We start from the raw sequence: 25,129 nt of genomic DNA, 5'->3' as shown, positions 1-25,129 counted from the left end.
CCCGCAGAGAGAAAAACAGCGAGAAGTTCGGAAGATATTGATTTCATAGCTACGAAATTGCAAGTTGGTGTCTCAAGATTAGATGTTTTGGATGACGAGGGGAAGCTCATGCAGCTTTAGAAGGATCCAGACTAGGCAGCTACCGCGAGAGTTGACGAATAATGGTTGAATATTCTGTGTGGTGAAGATTTGTTTAGGAAACGGAAGTACCCAAATCTTGCAGGTGTTGTCAAAGCACTACTCTGTTTATCCCATGGAACTGCAAATATTGAAAGGGGTTTCTCACCATCAGGAAAGATTATGTCCGAACAGAAAGCAACAATGGGAGAAAGAAAGTTCAGTGAGAAGCTGACAGTTGCTGACGGATTGAAATTGTTTGGGGGCAAGCCTGACAATTTTCTTATCAGATGTGATCTGATGAAGCTTACACGGGGAGCTCGAGCCAGTTACTTGAACCATCGTGAAGCTCAGTGTGAACACGAGAAAGCTCAAGAGGAGGCTACAGAAAAGAAGTGGGAAAATAACCCAAAAGAAGCTAAGGTGCTAGAAGATCTAGAAAAAAGAAAAGGAAAGCTGTCGAATCTGCAGGTAGACCTACAAACACAACGGAAAGTTGTGCGTCAAAACAAAATGTTACCGACAGTTTGTTAAGAGGTAGTTGATAGACTAAAAAAAAGGGATCGACCGCAATAATCTGGAAGAAATCAATGTTGCCCAAGCAACATTGATTTGAACTGAATTTTCATACCAAAGGCGGAACTGAACTGAACTTTCATACCAAAGGCGTTGCAGCTACAAGAAAAAAGATTGATAACATTCACAAACGAAAGCAAACTCAGATCACATTGGTGCTGAATAAGAAGTCTAAGGGGAACTGATCTATGCTCGGTGACGCCGTTTAGTTTGATACATGTATCTGAATGTTTTTTTCTATATCGTGCCTATTAAATGTTCCTTTTCTTGCTGTGATTCATTGTACCTTTATATGCGAAGTAAATATAAATAAACGATAAAAAGAAACACAATGAAAAAATTAAGATTTGGGAATGGTGAATAACGTCTTCGAGAATTCGAGAAAAGCTAATTCTGACCCTGTAAACTGGTATTATTTTGGTCATTATTTGGTCACTTTTTTCGTGCCACAAGTCACTTTTTCAACTCTTTTAGAGACAAAAAGTGCGTAGGAGCCCTGTGCGCTTCACCTCACCACGAAATAAGTTGAAATTTCTCCGAATCTGTTTGCTACATTTTTGGTTAGGATGATAGCGAGGATTTCCAGTAATCTATTTGCTCATATTATCATTGATACTCAATTTTGAGAAAGCCAGTTTCATTCATAAAAGCTAGTGTGCAGTATCAATTTAATACTAGAAAGGATTCCTACAAGGAAGGATAAGAGGCCCTCTCATTTCCTAACACCTTCTCTACTACTTTTTAGGGTTTAGAATTAAGCGCACTATTTATCGGTTTTGTCTCCGCTGAATCGATCATAGGTCTATTTTCAAATCGATTGGTCCAAATATAAACTTTATTGAGTTGTTTGTTTCGAAACTTTTTTTTTTTTTTTTTGCATGGAATGTGCTACGGAATATGACGTACCGGTTGTTCCGTCTTGCATGAACTAAAGTATGTTGCAGCTGCTGAATGTTGTCTCAAAATTAAAAAAAGGCTATATGTACTATGGTAGCACGGATGCATCGTCTTTTTTTGTCCTTCAGCGCTAGCTGCCTAGTGGATGGTCGTAGGATGGGGATTGAGCGTTCATTCGGAGGATAATTGCTTTTATTTATGTGGGGTTATCAACATGAAATGAATTCTTCTTTTTGATAGGACTTCAGTGCCTATAATAGGCTGACAGTATATGGTAAAAATATAACACGATTTGATAATTTTGACAGGTTTCCTGTCATGTTTTAAGCCTTGTTGTTAAGCCTTTATTTAAGGAGTAATGTTTTTGTTTATAATCTAGTGTTGATCTAGAGCATCGGTTTCTTCAATTTGGTTCAGTTGGACAAGCAGAGTCGAACCTTAAGTTTCATAAACCTTGGCCCCTGCTGCTTCAACCGCAGATTATGGCCTTATATTAACATATAAGGGATTAGGATTGACTGATTTGATTTTCCTCTGCCAAGCTTTGGGTGGTAAGATAGCTGATTACGTGGTTAGGTTCTTCTAGTCCATTTTATGAACTATTGGAAACAATTCTTTAACGAATGGAGAAAGAGATCACGAATATTACCAAACTAATGTCCCTGTCGATTCTTTAAAATTGTTTGGTTTCTAGACATCCCTTCTGTTTACCCATAGCTAGGTTAAATGCATTAGAATCATTACAGCAGTTTAAGCTTTATGAAAAATAAACTTAATTATGAAAGTTGATAAGTTCTGTTTCTTCTTAACTAATACAAAGCCTATTCTCTGTAAGAAATTTTTTTTTTAAGAATTAGCGTAGTAAAGTAAAGTAAAGGAATTCTTCGTACAATTTTGAGAGAAAATAACTGCTGCCAAGAGTCTAGTCACTACGATGTTCTTTTTCTAGTTTGTTTATAGCTTGTTGGGTTTGTTGCAAGTTAGTGTCAAAAAATCATTGCAACGTTATTGAGTGCCTGCTACCATTCGTCTTCGGAAGGTTCGATTGTAAGTACATATTCTCCTAGTGTTTACGGTTTTAGTGAGTAAAAAATTTTAAATAATAATAATTGATAATTTTGAAGGATCTTATTTTCTAGTTGCTATTATCATGGAGAGAAAAAAATAAAATATTCAGAAAACTATTAAAATACAGATTTTCTACTGTTGTTAATAACTATAGAGGAAACATTATATTTTATGTTTTATCGAATGCTGTTCTTGGTAGTTGATCTACGAAACCCACAAAACTCAAGCGTCGCTAAGAAACAAAAAGCATTGTAATCATATTGAAAAAAATACTTTGTAATTTTTCAAACAGCATGAGGCTGCCTTGAAGAAACACAGTTAGGTTTAACTGGTACGTTTCAAAACAAAACCCAGCTGCCGTAATTCAAGAATCATATGAAACTGCTTGGGAAGTTGCAAAAATGAAAAGCCCGTACAATCTCAGAAGCCCTCTTCAAACCCGGCCTACTTAAGTTGCTCAAACTAGTTCTTGGAGAAGCGAGTAAATTCAAAAAGGCGTAACATATAATTTCCTAACAACACAATTCAGAGGCGCATTTCAGACATGTATAACCGTTCAATTATGAATATAATGAAACAGATTTTATTTAAAGTAAAGGGAACTTCCATCTTTTCCTTTCAACTTGGTGAATCCGCCTATGTTGGTTCATGTTAGAAAATTACTTTTTTTCATGTGATATTTTTACTTAGAGCGTACCGGAAGAAGAGTTTCTGTTTTGTAGAGAACTGCAGTATCAATTTAATACTAGAAAGGATTCCTACAAGGAAGGATAAGAGGCCCTCTCATTTCCTAACACCTTCTCTACTACTTTTTAGGGTTTAGAATTAAGCGCACTATTTATCGGTTTTGTCTCCGCTGAATCGATCATAGGTCTATTTTCAAATCGATTGGTCCAAATATTTGATTCTTTAGTGATAATTATTAATTATGTAAATTCTAGTACTTACGCTCTTCTGTTCAGAGAACTAAAGCAACACTAATTCTGATCCTGAAGCTATTCATTTCTACACTGCTGATCTATGGTTATCAAAAGGAAATGTTGTTAGCTTTGTGTTTCTTTTGAGAAATTATTTGAAAAAAACTACGTTTTCTAAAGAGTTAAAGAGGCTGAGTTACAAGGTCGAACCTTAAAGCGTACAGGGAGTAGGAGACACAGTTGGGGGGCTGCCGCCCACTAAACCTCTCGCTTTTGCAGCCTCTTTTGTTAAGGTTTTTTATTTTGGGGGCTACCGCCACCCTCACTCCCTGCCTTTGCTCTTGCGAAGAACTGGTTTGCAACACAAACGAAGTCTGCTGTAGTTTTTTACCATAAAAACCACTTTTGCATCTTTTATCGATGAGGGCTCCCGCCCCCCGGTTTTGCCCTTGCAAAGAACTGTTTTACAACAAAAACAAAGTCTGCTTGAACTTTTTACCATAAGAACACCCTATTGCATTTATTTGATTAAAAACCCTACTGAGAATTATTATTTTCCGTTTCCTCAGGAGATTTTTCCCTAACCAATAACAAGCTATACTGTGATGAACTTTAACAATTTTGAACAGAAAAACAGGGAACAGAAGAAGGGCTCAGAATAAACTAGCAGTTCAGGTTCATTTATTTTACTATCATACATGATCACAATGAGTACATAACACTACCTGGCAAAGAGACAAGTTTGTAGTTATAACTGTAACAGACTGAGTAGTCATTGCCAAATCCTCAGAAGATATTAAAAAAATGCCATTGAAACAGTTTCATTCGTATTGGTACGACCAATTGATTGCCGGGTACAGGACTTAAAAAACCTTAACACAAGAGGCTGAAAACGCGGAGGGTTTGGGGGGCAGCAGGCCCCAAACTGTGCCTCCTAATCCCTGTACGTTTTAAGGTTCGACCTTGTAACTCAGCCTCTTCAACTCTTTAGAAAACGTAGTTTTTTTTCAAATAATTTCTGCACGTTTGTGTACAGTTTATTACTTATTATTGCTTGACTAACTGTTAGATGATTGTGTAACATTCTTTTCTTTCTCAACAGGGTGTTTTCAAGAAGCCTTTTGCCGAAATTGGGATTCGTTCAATCTTGATATTTAAAAAAGAAACTGAGTTTCTTTTTTAAACTTTAAATTCAGTATATAAAAAATTTTCTCTGACAGGGAATCAAACCCGTATCTTTCCGCCTGACAGTCAGGAACAGTGACCATTGTACCACAGAGACACTTGTTATAATATTTTAGTCTCTCGCATATATTTTTGACGCAAGCAAATCCCCACAAAACTTGATATTTGGTTTTTGGAAAATAGGGAAGGAAGGATCGGATTGAGCTGAAATTTTGAGGATGAGATACCAGGCCCCAGTAAAGCTTATCCTCGAAATTTCAGCCTGATCGGACAACGTTAAAGGGGGGCTGTGGCGGGGAAAATTAACATGGGCTCTTATAGGAAAACGAGGTTTTTCGTAAATGTAATTTCGGAGAATACTTTTTTCGGTCTGAAAATATAAAAAGGCCCTAACAGGTCGAATTCCGCTTCGAATGAGTCCTCATTCACCCGGATCCGTTGCCAACTGTGGCCTGTAGGCGTGGCTGATAAAAAAAAAGGAGAAATGAACATTAAGTGGCTATATTTGTTTTTTGGAAAACAGGGAAGGAGTGATCGGATTGAGCTGAAATCTCGAGGATAAGCTCCCGGGCCCTAGGAAAGCTTAACCTCTAAATTTCAGCCCAATCGGACAACGCTAAAGAGGGGCTGTGGCCGGAGGGTCGAAACTTCCGGCCCACTTTTACCCATGAAGATAAAGTCGGAGGGCGGTGAAATTTTGCACGTTTCTTAGTTGGAGCTTGAGCTACAAAATGCGATCACCGCTGTCTCTCTGCGACCGCTAGGACCGGAAATCGCTTAACATTGTGGTGGGTCGCCTCTTTAAAGAGGCACAAGTGTGCCTCCTTGATTGGATCAAACAGCTTTCAAAAATAAAAGACAAACACGATTTTATTAGATACTTGGATAATAAGACCTGGATCTAAAGAGTAGCTTGTTTATGTAACATCTTGGATCATCTAACTAAGCTAAATTTAGAACTTCAGAGGGAAGAAACTCACATTATTCATTTCAAAGATAATATCTAGGCTTCCGTAATAAAAGTACAAGTTGGTTCTGTAAAGTAACTTTTGGAAAATTTGGCATGTTTGAACGCCTTCCACCTAAGCTGAAGAATCAGAAACGAGAATCGTGGGCTATATAAGAAATAAAATTAACAACCACATCCAATACCTTTGAATTTGAAGTTCAAAGTATTTCTCGATAATTTCTGAGAAATAAACTGCTTTAGTTTGAAACTCATTTCATTTATCCTTGAATGCCGTTGACATTCCTGATGAAGTGCAGGATGGATTCTTGTGGCTACAAACTGACTCAGCGGGTGATATATTTCAAGAAAAGTCGGTATCTAAATTTTCGATGTGCGATGTGTCACTCGGATCTTACAGTTTTCATGCTTTAATTCGAATATTTATGTCATTTGCTTTTCTTGCCTTTGAGAAAGAGGATCTTCAACTCCTCTGCAGACTGGCCGTGACAGAACTTGGGATGACGAAAACTTAACCAAGAATTTTGATACTTGCAGAGAAGATTTAAGCTCAATCATCACATTCTACAACGATACTATATGAAATTATTACCAATTTTGTTTAGCCGGAAAATATATTTTCAAACCCTTTATTTTGTGTTTTATTTATCAAATATTGTGGATAAAAAAGAGAGGTAGTGAACATCTTTTCAAAAATCTAAAAAGGGTCGTGATAAAGGAAAGGTTAGGAATAACTTCCCTAGATATTACCTTTATGATCCTGAGTTGAACGTTGTACAAACATGCCTGCGTGTAGAAAACAGGTAGGAGGTGGATTTTTATAGGGGTACAGGCCCAGGGGGTTTACTTCTGGCCCTCCAATCGGTAAAATTGGAAACCTTTGCATTCCTGTTATATCAACAAGCTGAGGCATGTCTGCTGTTTGTGAAATATGCTTTTAACCTCTTTTGAGGTGGGACGTCATATTGCATTATTAATCTTAGATTTGTAATTAGCGGGCTTAAAATCATTGTGAAACCATTTTTAGTGAAAATTAAACGCTGTTTGTGAAAAATGTAATAAATGTGTTCAGGATTTGGACAGTGATGCTTTGATCTTAGTGATTTGTAATTACTTACATTTAGTGATTTAGGCTCATTCCCTGAACAATCTTAGAATGGTCCTGAGTCAAAAGAGGTACATCATGCCTTAAAGGGAATTTTCTCATAATTTGGGACCCTTGTCTTTAGGATTTTACGAAAGCTTTATTTGGACGTTTTGACTGTAGTTATTAAAAAGGTTTATCTTCAAACTTTTGCCTGTGCAATCTGAGGCTGCCGAGGCGTTCGTGGGTACATGGGATGTTGAAAGGGTGTCAACTTAACCTTGGATCTGTTTTGGCCCTTAAAATGGGGACCAGAACCCGATTTGCAATTAAATGAGCCCTCGCTCCAAGATTCATGATTATGTGACAAAGAGAGGGAAAAGAAATACACGATAGATACACTGTCCTTTGCTAAGGTAACGCAGCGTTGACTATGATCCGTTGGCTTTGCTAAAATATTACGTTTTTACTGCATGAAATAGTAAAAGGACCTTTAGTTTTTGGTGTTCAAAACTTGTATATGTGTTCTCATATTTGAATTTTACCATTTTATGTGATTTTCATGAATAATTCTCTGAGAAAAGGGGATTCTTTTTAAATGTTTCGGTAATTTTTTCTGTATGGAGGCATACAAATTTGTAATTATTAATGTATTCAATTAATGGTTAAGACACACTGTATTAAAATGTTTACGTTTTTCAACCAATTCGCAGTGTCTCATGAAGACTTTGTGGTGGATAAAATTGAAGGGTTCTAAACTGGGCACCCTAGCCTAAGCCAGCTCTGCTGCTTTTTGTGTTCCATGGTTCTACCTAGTAATTTGATATTCGTTTTAAATTTCAGGCAGAAATAAAGCTATTAGAAGAAGATGAAGAAGTACCATGTCTGTTTATAAAGTTTGTAGGTGGTAACCTAGTGACAAGTGAAGATCGAAGTTTCAACCGCTTGCCTGCGTTGTTGAAAGAAATGAAGCATGTAAGCCTAAACTGCAGTCATAACACGGATTTCTGTAAGGTAACATTTTAAAGAGTTTGATATCGAATATATATTACTCACTTTCGCTTTCCTTACACTGGGTTTCTTTTAAGCCAAATGTTTAATTAGGACATATTTGGAATTGTTTGAACCAGGGTAAAGGAATCAGAGTAGGTCAGATTGAAGAGGTTCTAGTTTGGAGAATACTACAGGGATAAAAGTGATTTTTTGAAAAAAAAAATATTAACGATATTTTGTTCCAGAAATAATGGCAGCTGGCCCCTGGCCCTCCCTCCGTGCCCCCCCCCCCCCAAAAAAAAACAACTTATTAACGATTTTTATTCCAAAAATCATGGGACCTGATCCCTAGCCCTCCCTCTATGGCCTACCCCCCCCCCTCCAAAAAAAAAACTTTTAACCATTCTTGATTCCAAAAATCATGGGAGCTGACCCCTTGCCCTCCATCTATGGCCCGACCCCCTCCCCACATTTTACTTGATGGTTTTTCTTAAGCCAAATGTTTAATTAGGCCATATTTGCAATTTTCTTAACCAGGGCAGAGGAATCAGAGTAGGTCAAATTGAAGGGGTACTAATTTGGAGAATATTACATGGATAATAGTGAGTTTGAAAACCTTTCGCTTTCAATTCTGCCCTTTTTTGTGTTTCAGAGGGCTATTAGCTGTAAAATGAAACTTGACTGCACACAGGGGTGGACTGAAGAGATTCCCCCCCCCTAAAAATTTCATCCCCCCCATCCTAAGACTTGGGAATAAACCGAGTATGTTTCTGCATACATATTGGTCAAACCAGTCTGAAAAGCAGCCCTTATTTTTGCCCAATGAGCGGGACTATTGGGAAAAACTTTTAGTATTTTCTAGGAGTATACAAAAACCTTGTAGATTCTAATAGATGATTTTTGAGAAAAGTTGTATTACTAAAAATGGCTAGATATGCATACTAGATTTATGCACCTTTGCTTGACGCTGGAAATTCAGTAGTAAATTGCTGAAAGTAGATGGTAAAGCAAAAACTGCTGACTAAAAGCTCAGTTTTGATTTTTTTTTTTTTTTATCATGGTTGAGTAGTTGGTGATTTGGCGTTTAATCTCTTTCACTCCAGAGAAAGACGTTTTTTTGCCAATAGTACTTGTTGGGGTTCCACCCCTGTTTCTTTTCCTTTCAGATAAAGAAAGAAAGGCTAATATGGAAGCCTTTGAGAGAGAGCACCAAGAATATAAGGAAAAAATGCAGGCTGAGAAAGGTGAAATTAGAAAGAATAGAAAACAGGACGAAAGGGCTAGAGTAGCCTATAAAGAAAGAGACAATACGGATAGAGAACAAACAGATTTAGAAAGTGAATTAAGAAGAAATAATGACAGACAGAATCAAAATAGTCCGAGTAGAAGGAGCAGTGTTAAATCGAGATCCAGCAGGAGCTCGCGAAAAAGCACTCAAATAGATATGACACAACAAATATTAAATTTCATGAAGGAAGTGAGAGTAGCCAGAGAACGAGAAGACGAAAGAGATAGAAAAGAAAGGGAACAAAGAGAGAAAGATAGACAAGAAAGAATAGATCAAATTGAAAAAGAAAGTCAAGCCTATGAAATTCTTCACCAGGCCCGTCTGGCCAAATTGAAAAAGATAGACGACAAAAGAGAGAAAGATAGTCAAGAAAGAGAGAAAGGTAGACAAGACAGAGAAACTTATATTGTGTAGAGAAAAAGAAATGAAGAGTTTTTTAGATGAGCCAGAGAACGAAATGAAATGTCTGAAATAAATCCCAGAGAGCTAAATGATGAGAAAGATAGGAAACAAAGCGAGAAAGATAACATAGAAAAAGAAAAAGAAAGCCAGTCCCGTAGGGAGACTAAAAAAAAATATTACCAGGATGGTACAAAAACAATTGACAGACTTATGAAAACTCCTTGGGCAAATTCGCAAAGGGACATTATACCACCAGTTACACACACACAGTCCGTCAAATACTCATAATAGTTTGCCTAAGAATCAATTGCGAGAAAATAAAAATTACCAAACATTAAACACTTTTACGAGAAAATATACAACTCCGTTAACTACGGGGGAAGGTGAACCGGCCCATAAAACAAATTGGGAGGCTCTGCTACCTATCGGAAAAAAGAAATGCTTGATAGTCAAAATGATGATAATCTGGTAAAAATTGATTTCTCGGAGCCTTTTTCCAAAAATTGCCATAATAAAGAAAAGAAAGTAACCTATAAAAGATCGAATTGGGCTATAGCTTCTAATCAAAGGAATATTGACGTGTTTGTGAGATTATATAAAATGGAATGAAGATTAAACAGAAAATTGATCCAAATAGTATTTGACTGAGGAAGTGAGTAGAATTTTGTGTAAAGGGACCTACTTAAAAAGACAGAATTAAACCAAAAAAATAGTATTGCAAAATTATGTTATTACGGAGATAAGCACCAATGCCCATATGAATGGGTAAGATTAGAAGTTGCAAGGAACAGCGGTACGGTCCAGAGAAAAACGATAAAAGTAGGCTTAGTACCTACTCTAGCAGTGGATGTTTTAGTAGGAGGAGACATTGGAGATATCGGAAATCCAAATTCCCAGAAAATGGAAAACTTGAGAATACTTTTAACGAGTGTGAGACGCCGAAAAATGTTTGCCAGAATGAAACGCTGATCGTACCAGAGAATAAGGAGACGAAATTTATTGTACGCGCTTTTGCTCGGAAAGTTCGAGAAATTTTAGTAGAATATGAAAAACCAAATCTCGGAGTTCAATTCCCATTTGATAACGAAATATTTGTTTCTGAGGTTAAAATAAAGAAGACTAAAAGAGAGAAAAGAGATATTAAACGGAGCTACAACGAAGTTATGCAGTCAAAGATGTTGGACACTGGAGTCCAAATCATATTTAACGATGATTTGTTATTTTGTGCGAATGACAGAATTGAGAAAGGTAGAGACGAAAACTTCGTCTTCTTCGCAGGAATGCGAATAAGAGACAAGATTCGGAGATTCAGCCTGCAGTGGCGAAAAATAAAAAAATGTTGGATGGGCTGTGCCTTGAAAACATAAATAATAAGGGGGAAAAAGAGGTCAAAGACTCATGGTGAATAAAACAAGGTGGTTATGAAATAAATATGAATGACTTACAATGGGTTGGGGGAACTGTTGGGCGATATGGAATGTCGAGTCGGATTGGAAAAATTTGGGAAGGAATCTGATATTGGTCTGATCAACTCAAAAGAGGGTTTGTTCCTTTATGAGGGGGAGGAATCCCTTGGGGAAGATCCTCTGCGGGAAGACGTGAAAGATAGCCCTTTTCGTCAAAGCACAACTGGCGGACAAGTTGTGATCCCTTTACTGGAGCCTTGTCTTTCCAGTCTTCAATATTATTTTCATCCCTCATTGCCGAGCATTATTCATTCGATTATTTTAGGGGAGGGAGCTCAGAAAAAAGGCGATTCGTGGTTCGCTCAAAATGTTACTTCATTCCCAGTACCCCTATCGTTGTCACAGGCCTTTGCATTTTCGGCCTTAGATTATTTGAAATTATGCCAAGGGGCAATTTACTGTTTGATTGAGATGTGGGGTTGTTTCCACAGATGGAAATTAAGAGGCTAGTGCAGCTAATTTTTCACGATGGCTGGCATCATCATATGTGCCAGAAACTGATTCTCTGCTCCTCTCAAATGTAAATTCGTGAGAGCGAGAAAATTTTTGGTTTGGATTGTGCTGCGCACAATCATTACCTACGAATCTTGAAGATTTCAACTTTCAAACATTAATGCGGATGCTATACGATCTAGACCATGGTGGTCCTACAGTAGACACGTGTCGAGGACGACCGTTCCAGTGCCAAGCGGTGGAAGTAGCAGCACAGACACTGGTGGAAGAGAGAAGGCAAATAGATTTTGTTGAAGTTATATGTTTATGTTTGTAAGGGTGGACCGAGGTAGCGCGTGGGCGGTCATTTATCTTACGGGGGGGTCAGGTTGCACCCCTGTTTCTTTTCCTTTCAGATAAATGACCTGTTTTCTTTTTCTTAATTACATTTGCGTATAGTATAATTTCAAAAGACAGGTTAAATATCCGTTACTAAGCGATAGTGGTTTTGCAATAGGTAAGTTTTTAACCAAGTTTATTTTTATACTTCCTGGTTTGGGAGTCATTGAAAGATAAATCTAAGAGTTAGAATTGGGTTTGAATGGGGATGTAGCTGATTGGCTGGGCCAAGCGGAGGTCCACCCATATGAACAGTTGTGTAAAGATTATTATTATTTTTTAGTCTACGTTTTGACCCCAGTCTGGGATATATATATTTTTGTGGTACTATTGTGACCTTTTGGAAGAATACAAGTATGGTATTTTCAACAAACTCTGTACTAGTTTCCTTAACCCAGGCAGGGTAGGAAGAGTTACGAGGTACCGTCATTATTATATTGACAGGGAGGTTTGTTACCTCCAAGGAGAGAATTAAGAGGTTTTCTAGCCGTAACCCAAGGCGGGTACATTTGCCTTTAGAAAGTGGCCATTTGACCACTCGACCGCGTTATCGTACCCTGGGACAGGGTATACTGTAAATAGGGTAGTACCAAACCCGATATTTGCAGAACCGGTGTGGTAGACACGGGCATAGCATTATAATTTGGGGCCGGGGCTTTCCCCTCCAATAAGTGGTGACACCCGTATATTACCACGCCAGCGGAGTTGTGGCCTACCGGTGTAACACTGGTAACTAAACACCACGAACATTGGTGGCAACGCTCTTAACCGTTGGGTTAAGAGCGGGAATCCCACTAACATTTGGGCCGACAAGGGGTTCTCCCCTTCGAGTAAGTGGCATAGCAACCTTTTTGAAGTATTTTTGCATCAATAAGTGGCGACACCCGTACTTACACCCTAATAAGTGGTGCCAGCGGTATACACCCCAATAGTACTCCTACTGTTCTCGGTAAGAAAAAGACTTTCATCCTTGCAACATAATTCAATAAGCCATTTCTTTAAGATCCTTCAGAAATCGTGATTTTATAGTAATTGTCAACCACTATTCTGATGACAGTAGAATGCATCTATTGAATTCTATGGGACGTATAGGAAAACATTTCTACGAGACGTATACACCTTTTCAAAGCGAGTGAGTACCCCCCTCACATGGCCTTATACTTCTACGAGACATATAGGAATTACCATGCTATTTGCTTGAAGCAATAGGAAAACATTTCCATGGATGCTCTACACCTTTTCAAAGAGAGTGAGTATCCTCTCACACGGCCTTCCATTTTGCTGACCGCCCTAGGAATTACCATGCTATTTGCTTGAGGCCCTAGGAATTCCCATACTATTTGCTTGATGCTCTACACCTTTTCAAAAAGAGCCAGTAATCCCTCACACAGTTTCACGTGCATATTGCAAAAAGCATGCAAAACCTATAAATTGATTAAACACGTTTTGAAACTACATGCTATTTGCTTACTGTACGTTTCCTTGGTACCTTTCCCAAGACAGTGATAAAAAAGAAGAAAAAAAAACATGTCTAGCAACTTCATTCATCGTGATAGTGTATAAGGTTTGGAACCTACGCCTAAGGCACTACAGTTTGACATGCAAATTGCAAAAAAAAGCGAGCACTACGAGCGGGAATTCCCCTTGCAAAAAGCGATATATTTTTTTGGACAATTGTCTTAACTCGAGAGTAGTTTGATTAAGAATGTAACATGTCTAGAATTGATACCAATATGCTGTTGAATCATTTACCAAAAAAATAACTCTATTTACAAAAAAAAGGGTTTAGCATATGCGAATTGAACTCTATGAACGATATTAATTAATGTTTGAATAATAGGAGCGTGAATGATTCTAATTAGTGATTGGATCGTATGAAGGTAGAGAAAAAAAGGGATAAGGGTTTCGCGAATTGGACTATACAAACGATATTAATTGAATAATAAAGAAAAAAAACAGAGCTAGATAGTATTTGCGAATTGGATTGTATGAAGGTGGAGAAAAATAGAGTTAAACTGATTAGCAGTTAAGGTAACCCCGAAGGGCTTGTTAACTCAGGCAATTTGTTATAAATTTGAGACAACATAAATCTATGAAAATGGTTAATGAAATTAACCATTTTCTTTAATGAAATGCAAGAGTTGGAATATTTCAGTAGTGTTTTTTCGTGGTTTACCTTCTCAAAGTTAAATTCCCATTATTTTTCAAAGTACATTTTGAATTCTTTTCCTTGAAATTTACGAGTTGTAATATATAAGTTGTGTTTTGTCGTTGTTTACCATGTAAGATTTCCATTCTCTTGATTTTTCAAAGTTCATTTTTGATTTCATTCCATGAAATGCAAGAGTTGGAAAATGTCAGTAGTGTTTTGTCGTGGTTTACCTTGTCACAGTTACATTCTCTTGATTTTTCAAAGTTCATTTTGGAATTTCTTTCGTTGAAAAGCAAGAGTTGGAATATTTCAGTAGTGTTTTGTTATGGTTTACCTTGTCACAGTTACATTCTCTTGATTTTTCAAAGTTCATTTTGGATTTCTTTCATTGAAATGCAATAGTTTGAATATTTCAGTAGTGTTTTTTCGTACTTTACAATATCCTCGTTAAAGGACTATGATTTTTTTATGATAATGTTGGATTTTGAAATTCTCCTGAATTTCATATTTTACCTGTAAACTCCCTTTTTGTAATGAGAGAGTTAGAGCGTTTCAGTAGTGTTTTGTCGTGGTTTACCTTGTCACAGTTACATATACTTAATTTTTAAACACTAAATGCTTGATATCGATCTTTTAAATGCAAGATTTGGAATATTTAATTATCGTTTTGTTATGGTTTACATTGTTACAGTTACATTTTCTGGATTTTTCAAAGTTCATTTTGGATTTCTTTCCTTGAAATGCAAGAGTTGGAATATTTTGGTAGTGTTTAGTCATGGTTTACCTTGTCACAGTTACATTATCATGATTGTTCAAAGTTCTGTTTGGATGTTTACATTCTCTTGATTTTTCAAAGTTCATTTTGAATTTCTTTCGTGAAATGCAAGAGTTGGAATATTTCAGTAGTGTTTTGTCGTGGTTTACCATGTCACAAATACATTCTCTTGATTTTTCAATGTTCATTTTGAATTTTTTTCGTGAAATGCAAGAGTTGGAATATTTCGATAGTGTTTTATCGTGGTTTACTTTGTCACTGTTGCGGTTTACTGATATTTCACAGCTCATTTTGCAATTTTTTACTTAAAAATCACGAGTCTGAACATTCCAGTATCATTGCGTCATGCTTTACCTTATCATGGTCACATCTTCTTGATTTTTCGTAGTCCATGTGATATTTCCTGGATTGAAAATAAAAAGTTGTAATATGTCAGTAGTTTTTTGTCGTGGTTTACCTCGTCATAGTTACATTCCCTTGATTTTTTAAAGTTCATTTTTGGATTTCTTTCGTTGAAATGCAAGAGTTGGAATATTTCAGTAGTTTTTTGTTTTGGTTTACCTTGTCACAGTTACATTCTCTTTATTTGTCAAACTTCATTTTGAATTTCTTTCCTTGAAATGCAAGAGTTGTATTATTTAAGTAGTGTTTCGTTGTGGTTTGCAATGCCACAGTTAGATTCTCTGTATTTTTCAAAGTTAATTTTGTGTTTTTAAATTATATTTATTTTAAGATTTTAATTTTTGTCTTATTTCGTGAAATTAAATTTTTAGAGTTTTTAACCAGAGTTTCTTATTGGTTTAAATTATCAAAGTTACCTTCTCTTGATTTTTCAAAGTTCATTTTGAATTTATTTAGGGAAATGAAAGATTTGAAATATTTTCGTAGTGTTTTTCCATGGTATACCTTGTCACAGTTACATTCTATTGAATTTCCAAAGTTCATTTTGGATTCCTTTCATTGAAATGAAAAAGTTGGAATATTTGAGTAGTGTTATTTTTTGCTTTAACTTGTCACAGTTATATTCTCTTGATTTTTCAAAGTTGATTTTAGATTTCTTTCCTTGAAATGCAAGAGTTGGAATATTTCAATAGTGTTTTGTCATTGTTTACCTTGTCGCAGTTATATTCTCTTGATTTTTCAAAGTTCATTTTTGTATTTCTTTCTTTTAAATGCAAGAGTTGGAATATTTCAGTAGTGTTTATCGTGGTTTACCTTTTCAAAGTTATATTCGCTCGATTTTTAAAAGTTCATTTATGATTTACTTACTAGCATTTAAAGAGTTGAAATATATAAGTAGTGTTTCGTCATGGTTTTCCATATCAAAGCTACAATTTTTTTATTTTTTAATGATCATCTTGGATTTCTTTCGTTTAAATGTACGAGTTGGAATGTTTCAGCAGTATTTTGTTATGGTTTACCATCTCACAGTTAAATTCTCCTGATTTTTCAAAGTTCATTTTGGATTTCTTTCCTTGAAATGCAAGAGTTGGAATATTTCAGTAGTGTTTTGCCGTGGTTTACCTTGTCACAGTTACATTCTCTTTATTTTTCAAAGTTCATTATGATTTTTACATTCTCTTGAAATTTCAAAGTTCATTTTGAATTTCTTTCGTTGAAATGCAAGAGTTGGAATATTTCAGTAGTGTCTTGTTGTGCTTTACCTTGTCACTGTTACATTCTCTTGATTTTTCGAAGTTCATTTTGGATTTCTTTCATTGAAATGCAAGATTTGGAATATTTCAGTAGTGTTTTGTTGTACTTTACCTTGTCACAGTTACATTTTCTTGATTTTTCAAAGTTCATTTTGAATTTCTTTCGTTAAATGCAAGATTTGGAATATTTCAGTAGTGTTTTGTCGTGGTTTACCATATCACAGTCTTAAATTTTCAAAGTTGATTTTGGATTTCTTTCCTTGAAATTCAATAGTTGAAACATTTCAGTAGTGTTTTGTCATGGTTTACCTTTTCGCAGTTACATTCTCTTGATTTTTTTTAAAGTTCATTTTGGATTTCTTTCGTTGAAATGCCAGTAGTGTTTTATCGTGGTTTACCATGTCACAGTTACATTCTCTTGATTTTTCAAAGTTCATTTTGGATTTCTTTCCTTGAAATGCAAGAGTTGGAATATTTCAGTAGTGTTTTGTCATGGTTTACCTTATCACAGTTACATTTTTATGTTTTTCATATGTTCATTTTGGATTTTTTTCCTTGAAATGCATGAGTTGGAATATTTCAGTTGTGTTTTGTCGTGGTTTACCTTTTCACAGTTACATTATCTTGATTTTTCAAAGTTCCTTTTGTATTTATTTCATTGAAATGCGTGAGTTGGAATATTTCAGTAGTGTTTTGTCATGGTTTACCTTGTCACAGTTACTTTCTTTTTATTTTTCAAATTTCATTTTGGATTTCTTTCGTTGAAATGCAAGGGTTGGAATAATTCAGTAGTGTTTTGTCATGGTTTACCCTGTCACAGTTACATTCTCTTGATTTTCCAAAGTTCATTTTGGTTTTCTTTCATTGAATTGCAAGAGTTGGAATATTTCAGTTGTGTTTTGTACTGGTTTACTTTGTCACAGTTACATTCTATTTATTTTTTAAATTTAATTTTTAATTTTTTTCATTGAAATGCAAGATTTGGAATATTTCAGTAGTGTTTTGTTATGGTTTACCTTGTCACAGTTACATTCTATTTATTTTTCAAAGTTCATTTTGAATTTCTTTCATTGAAATGCAAGAGTTGGAATATTTCAGTAGTGCTTTGTTGTGCTTTACCTTGTCACAGTTACATTTTCTTGATTTTTCAAAGTTCATTTTGGATTTCTTTCGTGAAATGCAAGAGTTGGAATATTTCCGTAGTGTTTTGTCGTGGTTTACCATGTCACAGTTAGATTCTATTGATTTTTCAAAGTTCATTTTGGATTTCTCTCCTTCAAATGCAAGAGTTGGAATATTTCAGTAGTGTTTTGTCATGGTTTACCTTGTCACAGTTATATTCTATTGATTTTTCAAAGTTGATTTTTGATTTCTTTCCTTGAAATGCAAGAGTTGGAATATTTCAATAGTGTTTTGTCATTGTTTACCTTGTCGCAGTTATATTCTCTTGATTTTTCAAAGTTCATTTTTGGATTTCTTTCGTTGAAATGCAAGAGTTGGAATATTTCAGTAGTGTTTGTCGTGGTTTACCTTTTCACAGTTACATTCTCTTGATTTTTCAAAGTTCATTTTGGATTTCTTTACTTATATTGCAAGAGTTTGAATATTTAAGTAGTGTTTTGTCATGGTATAACTTGTCAAAGTTAAATTCTCTTAACTTTTCTAAGATCTTTTTCGGATTTCATTCGTTGAATTGCAAGTGTCGGAATATTTCAGTAGTGTTTTGTTAGGGTATACCATGGCAGAGTTACATTTTCTTGATAATTCAAAGTTCATTTTGGATTTCTTTTTTTGAAGTGAAAGATTTGAGATATTTTGGACGTGTTTTGTCATGGTTTACCTTGTCACAGTTACATTCTCTTGATTTTTCAAAGTTCATTTCGGATTTTTACATTCTCTTGATTTTTCAAAGTTCATTTTGAATCTCTTTCGTTGAAATGCAAGAGTTGGAATATTTCAGTAGTGTCTTGTTGTGCTTTACCTTGTCACTGTTACATTCTCTTGATTTTGCATAGTTTTTTTTGGATTTATTACATTTAAGTACATGAGTTGGAATATATCAGTACTGTTTTTCCATGATTTACCTTTTCACAGTTACATTCTCTTGATTTTTCAAGGTTTATTTAAGATTTATGTTGCGAAATAAAAGACTCGGAATATTTAAATAGTTTTTTATCGTGGTTTACCTTGTCACACTCTTGATCTTTCAAAGTTCATTTTGAATTTCATTCCTTGAAATTCAAGAGTTGGAATAGTTAAGCAGTGTTTTGTCGTGTTTTACATTGTCGCAGATACATTCCCTTAATTTTTTTAAATTTCATTTCGGATTTCTTTCATTGATTTGAAAGAGTTGGAATATTTCAGTCGTGTTTTGTCGTGGTTTATCATGTCACAATTACATTCTCTTGATTTTTGAAATTTTATTTTGAATTTATTTCGTTGTAATGCAAGAATTGGAATATTTCAGTAGTGTTTTGTCCTGGTTGACCTTGTCACAATTGCATTCTCTTAATTTTTCAAAGTTCATTTTGAATTTCTTTCATTGAAATGCAAGAGTTGGATTATTTCAGTAGTGTTTTGTCGTGGTTTACCTTGTCACAGTTACATTCTCTTAATTTTTCAAAGTTCATTTTGAATTTCTTTCGTTGAAATGCGAGAGTTGGAATATTTCAGTAGTTTTGTCGTGGTTTACCTTGTCACAGTTACATTTTCATGATTTTTCAAAGTTCATTTTGAATTTCTTTCGTTGAAATGCAAGAGTTGGATTATTTCTGTAGTGTCTTGTTGTACTTTGCATAATCACAGTTTCAATCTTATAATTTTTATAAGATCATTTTGGATTTATCTAACTGAAATAAAATATTTTGAACATATAAGTATTGTTCTTTTATTGTTTTACTTTACATCGTTACATTCTATTAACTTTTCAGAGATCATTTTGGATTTTATTCCTTGAAATGCAAGACTTGGAATATTTCAGTAGTGTTTTGTCGTGGTTTACCTTGTCACAGTTACATTCTCTTGATTTTTCAAAGTTCATTCGATTTGACATTTCTTATTTTCAAAGTTCATTTTGAAATCTTCGTTGAATGAAGTTGGAATATTTCAGTAGTGTCTTGTTGTGCTTTACCTTGTCACAGTTACATTATCTTGATTTATCAAAGTTCATTTTTAATTTCTTTCGCCGAAATGCAAGAATTGGAATATTTGAGTAGTGTTTTGTTGCGCTTTACCTTATCATAGTTACATTCTCTTAATTTTTCAAAGTTCATTTTGGATTTCTTTCATTGAAATGCATGAGTTTGATTATTTTAGTAGTACCTTGTCTTGGTTTACCTTGTCACAGTTACATTCTCTTGATTTTTCATAGTTTATTTCAAATTTCTTTCCTTGAAATGCAAGAGTTTGAATATTTTAGTAGCGTTATGTCGTGGTTTACCTTCTTATAACTACATTGTTCTGAATTTTCAAGGCTCATTTTTTGAATTTCTTTTCTAGAAATGCTACAGTTGGAATATTTAAGTAGCGTTTTTTCGTGCTTTTGCTTTTCACACTTACATTGTCTTGATTTTTCAAAGTTAATTTTGAATTTCTTTCGTTGAAATACAAGAGGTGGATTATTTCAATAGTGTCTTATCGTGTTTCACCTTGAATCACTTACATTTTCATAATTTTTCGAATTTCATCTCGGTTTTTTTCCGTTGAATTGTGAGAGTTGGATTATTTTGATTACGTTAATTTATAGTTTTGCACGCCACAGTAGCATTTTCATATTTTATCATTGTTCATTTTTGATTTTTTTCACTTTACTGCCAGAGTGGTTTTTTCACGGGAGTGTTTTTTTATGGTTGACCTAGACACTCATAAAATCTCTTAAGAATCAATAGTCCATTGTGAATAACTTTCGTTGTAAAGCAAGTTCTGGATTGTTGCAAAAGTGTTTTGGTGTGGACAACCATACCACAGTAACTTTCCCTCATAGAACAACTGATCATTTTTGAATTTAATCCGTTGTAGAGCAAGAGTTGTTAGAGTTCACTATTGTCTTATCGTAGTTGGACTATCTTTTGCCTCATTCTAATGATTTTTCAAAGTTCATTTTGGATTTCTTCCGTTGAAAAGCTTGTGTTGGATTTTTGCAGTTGCGTTTGGTCGTGGTTTACCTTGTCACTCTTACATTCTCTAGATTTAAAAAATTTCATTTTTTTTATCTTTCGGAGTATTGCCAGTGTTGGATTATTTCAGTTGTGTTTCGTCGCGGTTTACCAAGTCGCAAAACCATACTCTTAAAGTCCCTAAGGCCATTTTGGTATTCTTTCGTTGAATAGCTAGCGTTGGCATGTTTTCGTGGTGTCATGATGTACCTTGCCATGTAATAGTCACTTTTTCTGACTATTGCCAATATCAATCCGGACTTTTTGCATTGCCACGCGTATGCTGGAATAATTCAGTAGCTGATCATCGTGGTTTAACTTGCAAAAGTTTTCTTTTATTGATTTTTCAAAGTCTATCCTAACTCTATTTCATTGAACATAAAGAGTCGGTTTATTTAACTTTCGTTTTGCTACGGTCAATCTTGGAGCACTTACGTCCTAATGATTTTTCATTGTTCAGTCTGAATATCTTTCATTGACCTGCGAAAGTTTGAATATTTCGGTAGCGTTATGTTGTGGTATACAATTTCAAGGTTACATTTTCATGATTTTGTTAGGTTCATTTTGAATTTCTATTCATTGAAATGCAAGAGTTGGATTATTTCAGTAGTGTTTTGTCGTGGTCTACCTTTTTACAGTCATAGTCCTATGATTTTTCAACTCTCATTTTGAATTTAATGCGTAGAAATGCAAACGACAATTGGTTTCGGGAGTGATTTGTCTTGGTTTACATCGGAGATGTTACAGTCGAATGCTTTTTCAAAGGTCATTTTGGAATTTCGTTTATTTTATGTAAGGTGTTGGAAAATATCCGTTGTGTTTTGTCGTGGTTTAAATTGCAAAACGTTAAATCTCTTGATTTTTCTTATTTTATTTTGAATTTCTTTAATTGAAATACAAAATTTGGACTATTTAAGTAGTGTTTTGTTGTGGTTTAGCTTGTCACAGTTACATTCGCTTGATTTTTCATAGTTCATTTTTGATTTCTTTTGTGAAATGCAAGAGTTGAAATATATCAGTAGTGTGTTTTCATTGTTTATCTAGACACATTCACATTCTCTTGATTTTTCAAAGTTCATTTTTGATTTCTTTCATTGAAATGCAAGAATTGGAAAATTTCAGTAGTGTTTTGTCGTGGTACACCTTGTCACAGTTACATACTCTTGATTTTTCACGCCTGCTTTGGCCCGCCGCAGTGGGCCCTGCGATGACTCCTGGCCCGCCGCAGCGGGCCCCACGATGCTTCCCGGCCTGCCGCAGTGGGCCCTGCGATGCTTCCCGGCCCGCCGGAGCGGGCCCCCGTGACGCTTCCCGGCCCGCCGCAGCGGAATGTAAAATCAAGAGAATGTAACTGTGACATGGTAAACCATGACAAAACACTACTGAAATATTCCAACTCTTGCATTTCAACGAAAGAAATCCAAAATGAACTTTGAAAATCATGAGACTGTAACCGTGACGAGGTCGGGACAAGGCCGCGGAAAGCATCCACAATGGCTCGAAGGATAGGGGAGCTCGCTGTGGCAGGCTGGAAAGCGTCGCTGGGGCCCGCTGCGGTGGGCCGGGAAGCGTCGACGAGAGCAATGCTATGATGGGCTTGGGAAGTCGGGAAGTCCGCTGCGGCAGGCCAGGCACGTAAGGACACTGGAATATTCCAACTCTTGCATTTCAACGAAAGAAATTCAAAATGAACTTTGAAAAATCAAGAAAATGTAACTGTGACTAGGTAAAACACAACAAGACACTAATAAAATAATACCTCTTTTGCATTTCAACAAAATAAATCAAAAATGAACTTTGAAAAATCAAAAAAATATCTCTTTGACCGGGTAAACAATAACAAGACGCAATTAAAATAATCTAGCTTTTGCATTTCAATAATAGAAATCCAAAATACAAATTCAAAAATTAAGAGAATGTAACTGTGAGAACGTAAAACCACGACACAACACTACTGAAATAATCAAACTCTTGCGTTTTAACGAAAGAAATCCAAAATGAACTTTGAAAAATCATGAGAATGTAACTATGATAAGGTAAACCACGACATAACACAAGTTAAATAATTCGACTGTTGCATTTCATCGAAAGAAATTCAAATAAACTTTGAAAAATCATGGGAATGTAATTTTGACAGGGTAAACCACGACAAAACACCAGTGAATTAATACAAGTCTTGCACTTAACTTAAAGAATATAGAAGTTAAATTTGAAAAAATTATGAAATTGTAAGCGTAACCAGGTAAAACAATACAAAACGCTACTGAATTAATTAATCTCTCACTTTTCAACTAAGGAAATTCAAGATGAACATTAAAATATTTTTGAAGAGAAAGAGTAACATGCATTATCACTACATAATATTGTTAAAATGATCAATTTCTTTAACCTCAGGGACAACAAACCAAAAGGAACTTTGAACAATCAAGAGCCCATAACTGCAGCTAAGTAAACCACGACCAAACACAATCGATAAATCTTTACTCTTGCATCTCAACGAGTAAAAAACAAAATAAACTTTGAAAAATTATTCCACTGTAAGAGTGACAAAATAAACCATAACATAACAATACTGAAATAATCCAACTATCTCATTTCTACGACATAAATTACAAAATGAATTATTAAAAAGCAAGAAAATGTAACTGTGACAATGTAAACCACAACAAAACACAACTGAAATAATACAACTCTTGCATTTCAATGAAATAAATCCAAAATAAATTTTGAAAAATCAAGAGAATTTAACTGTGACAAGGCAAACCACGACAAAATACTACTGAAATATTCCAACTCTTGCATTTCAAGGAAAGAAATCCAAAATGAACTTTGAAAAATCAAGATAATGTAACTGTGACAAGGTAAACCACGACAAAACACTACTGAAATATTCCAACTCTTGTATTTTAAGGAAAGAAATCCAAAATTAACTTTGAAAAATCAAGAGACTGTCATTGTGACATGGTAAACCACGGCAAAACACTACTTAAATATTCTAACTATTGTATTTCACGAAAGAAATCCAATAGGAGTTTTTAAAAAAAATTTTAATGCTACTTTGACTAGGTAAACCACTAAGCAACACTACTGAAATATTCCACCTATTGAATGTAAAGGAAGAAATTAATAATTGACTTCTAAAAACAAAGAGCATGCAACATTTACATGGCAAACCACGACAAAACACTACTGAAATATTCCAACTCTTGCATTTCAACGAAAGAAATTCAAAATGAACTTTGAAAAATCAAGAGAATGTAACTGTGACAAGGTATGTAACTGAAATATTCCAACTATGCACTTCAACTGAAATAAATTCCAACTCTTGACAAATCAACGAAATGTAAATTCAAAATGAACTTTGAAAAATCAAGAGAATATAACTGTTACAAGGTAAACCACGACAAAACACTACTGAAATATTCGAACTCTTGCTTTTCAATGAAAGAAATCAAAAGTGAACTTTGAAAAATCCAGAGAATGTAACTTTGACAAGTAAAACCATGACAAATCACTACTGATATATTCCAACTCTTTCATTTCAACAAAATAAATACAAAAATGAACTTCGAAAAATCAAGAGAATTTACCTATGACAAGGTAAACCATGACAAAACAATACTGAAATATTCCAACTCTTGCATTTGAACGAAAGAAATCCAAAATGAACTTTGAAAAATCAAGAGAATGTAACTGTGACAAGGTAAACCACGACAAAGCACTACTGAAATATTCCAACTCTTGGATTTCAACGAAAGAAATCCAAAAATGAACTTTGAAAAATAAAAGAGAATGTAACTGTGACAAGTTAAACCAAAACAAAACACTACTTAAATAATTCAACTCTTTCTCTTCAATGAAATAAATTCAAAATGAACTTTGAAAATTCATGAAAATGTAAAACTGACAAAGTAAACCACGGTATAATACTATTGAAATAGTCCAATTCTCGCATTTCAAGGAAAGAAATCCAAAATGAACTTTGAAAAATCAAGAGAATGCAACTGTGACAAGGTAAATCACGACAAAACACTACTGAAATATTCCAGCTCTTGCATTTCACAAAAGAAATTCAAAATGAACCTAGAAAAATCAAGATAATGTAAAAATCCAAAATGAACTTTGAAAAATAAACAGAATTTAACTATGATATTGTAAAGCACAACAAAACACTACTGAAATATTCCAGCTATTTCATATCAATTAAAGAAGTCGAAAATGAATTTTGAAAATCAAGAAAATGTATGTTTGAGAAGTTAAAGCACCACCAAACACTCCTGAAATATTCCAACTCTTGCATTTCGACGAAACAAATCAAAAATGAACTTTGAAAAATCAAGAGTATGTAACTGTGACAAAGTTAACCAAAACAAAACACTACTGAAATATTCCAACTCTTGCATTTCAAGGAAAGAAATCCAAAATGAACTTTGAAAAATCAATAGAATGTAACTATGACAAGGTAAACCACGACAAAACACTACTGAAATATTCCAACTCTTGCATTTCAAGGAAAGAAATCCAAATGAGCTTTGAAAAATCAAGAGAATGTAACTGTGATAAGGTAAACCACGATAAAACATTATTGAAATATTCCAACTC

The 25,129-nt window shown here is 34.8% G+C and overlaps 1 protein-coding gene across 5 annotated transcripts in view; it reads left to right on the top strand.

Moving 5' to 3' along the window:
* Positions 1 to 25,129, top strand: part of LOC148951313 (endoplasmic reticulum disulfide reductase DNAJC10-like) — a 94,896-nt gene that overhangs the window by 48,798 nt on the left and 20,969 nt on the right. For all 5 annotated transcript variants that reach the window (XM_089090798.1, XM_089090799.1, XM_089090800.1 and 2 more), the window contains one exon: positions 7,655 to 7,825. In XM_089090798.1, the coding sequence (XP_088946924.1) occupies positions 7,655 to 7,825 (171 nt within the window). The remainder of the gene's footprint in view (positions 1 to 7,654; positions 7,826 to 25,129) is intronic.

This window comes from Artemia sp. Qi Xiang Cuo, chromosome 6 (genome assembly GCF_049724085.1).
Source record: "Artemia sp. Qi Xiang Cuo chromosome 6, ASM4972408v1, whole genome shotgun sequence".
NCBI lineage: Eukaryota > Metazoa > Arthropoda > Branchiopoda > Anostraca > Artemiidae > Artemia > Artemia sp. Qi Xiang Cuo.
Note: the sequence above shows the minus strand (reverse complement) of the source record. Positions and strands in the feature narration are given on the sequence as shown.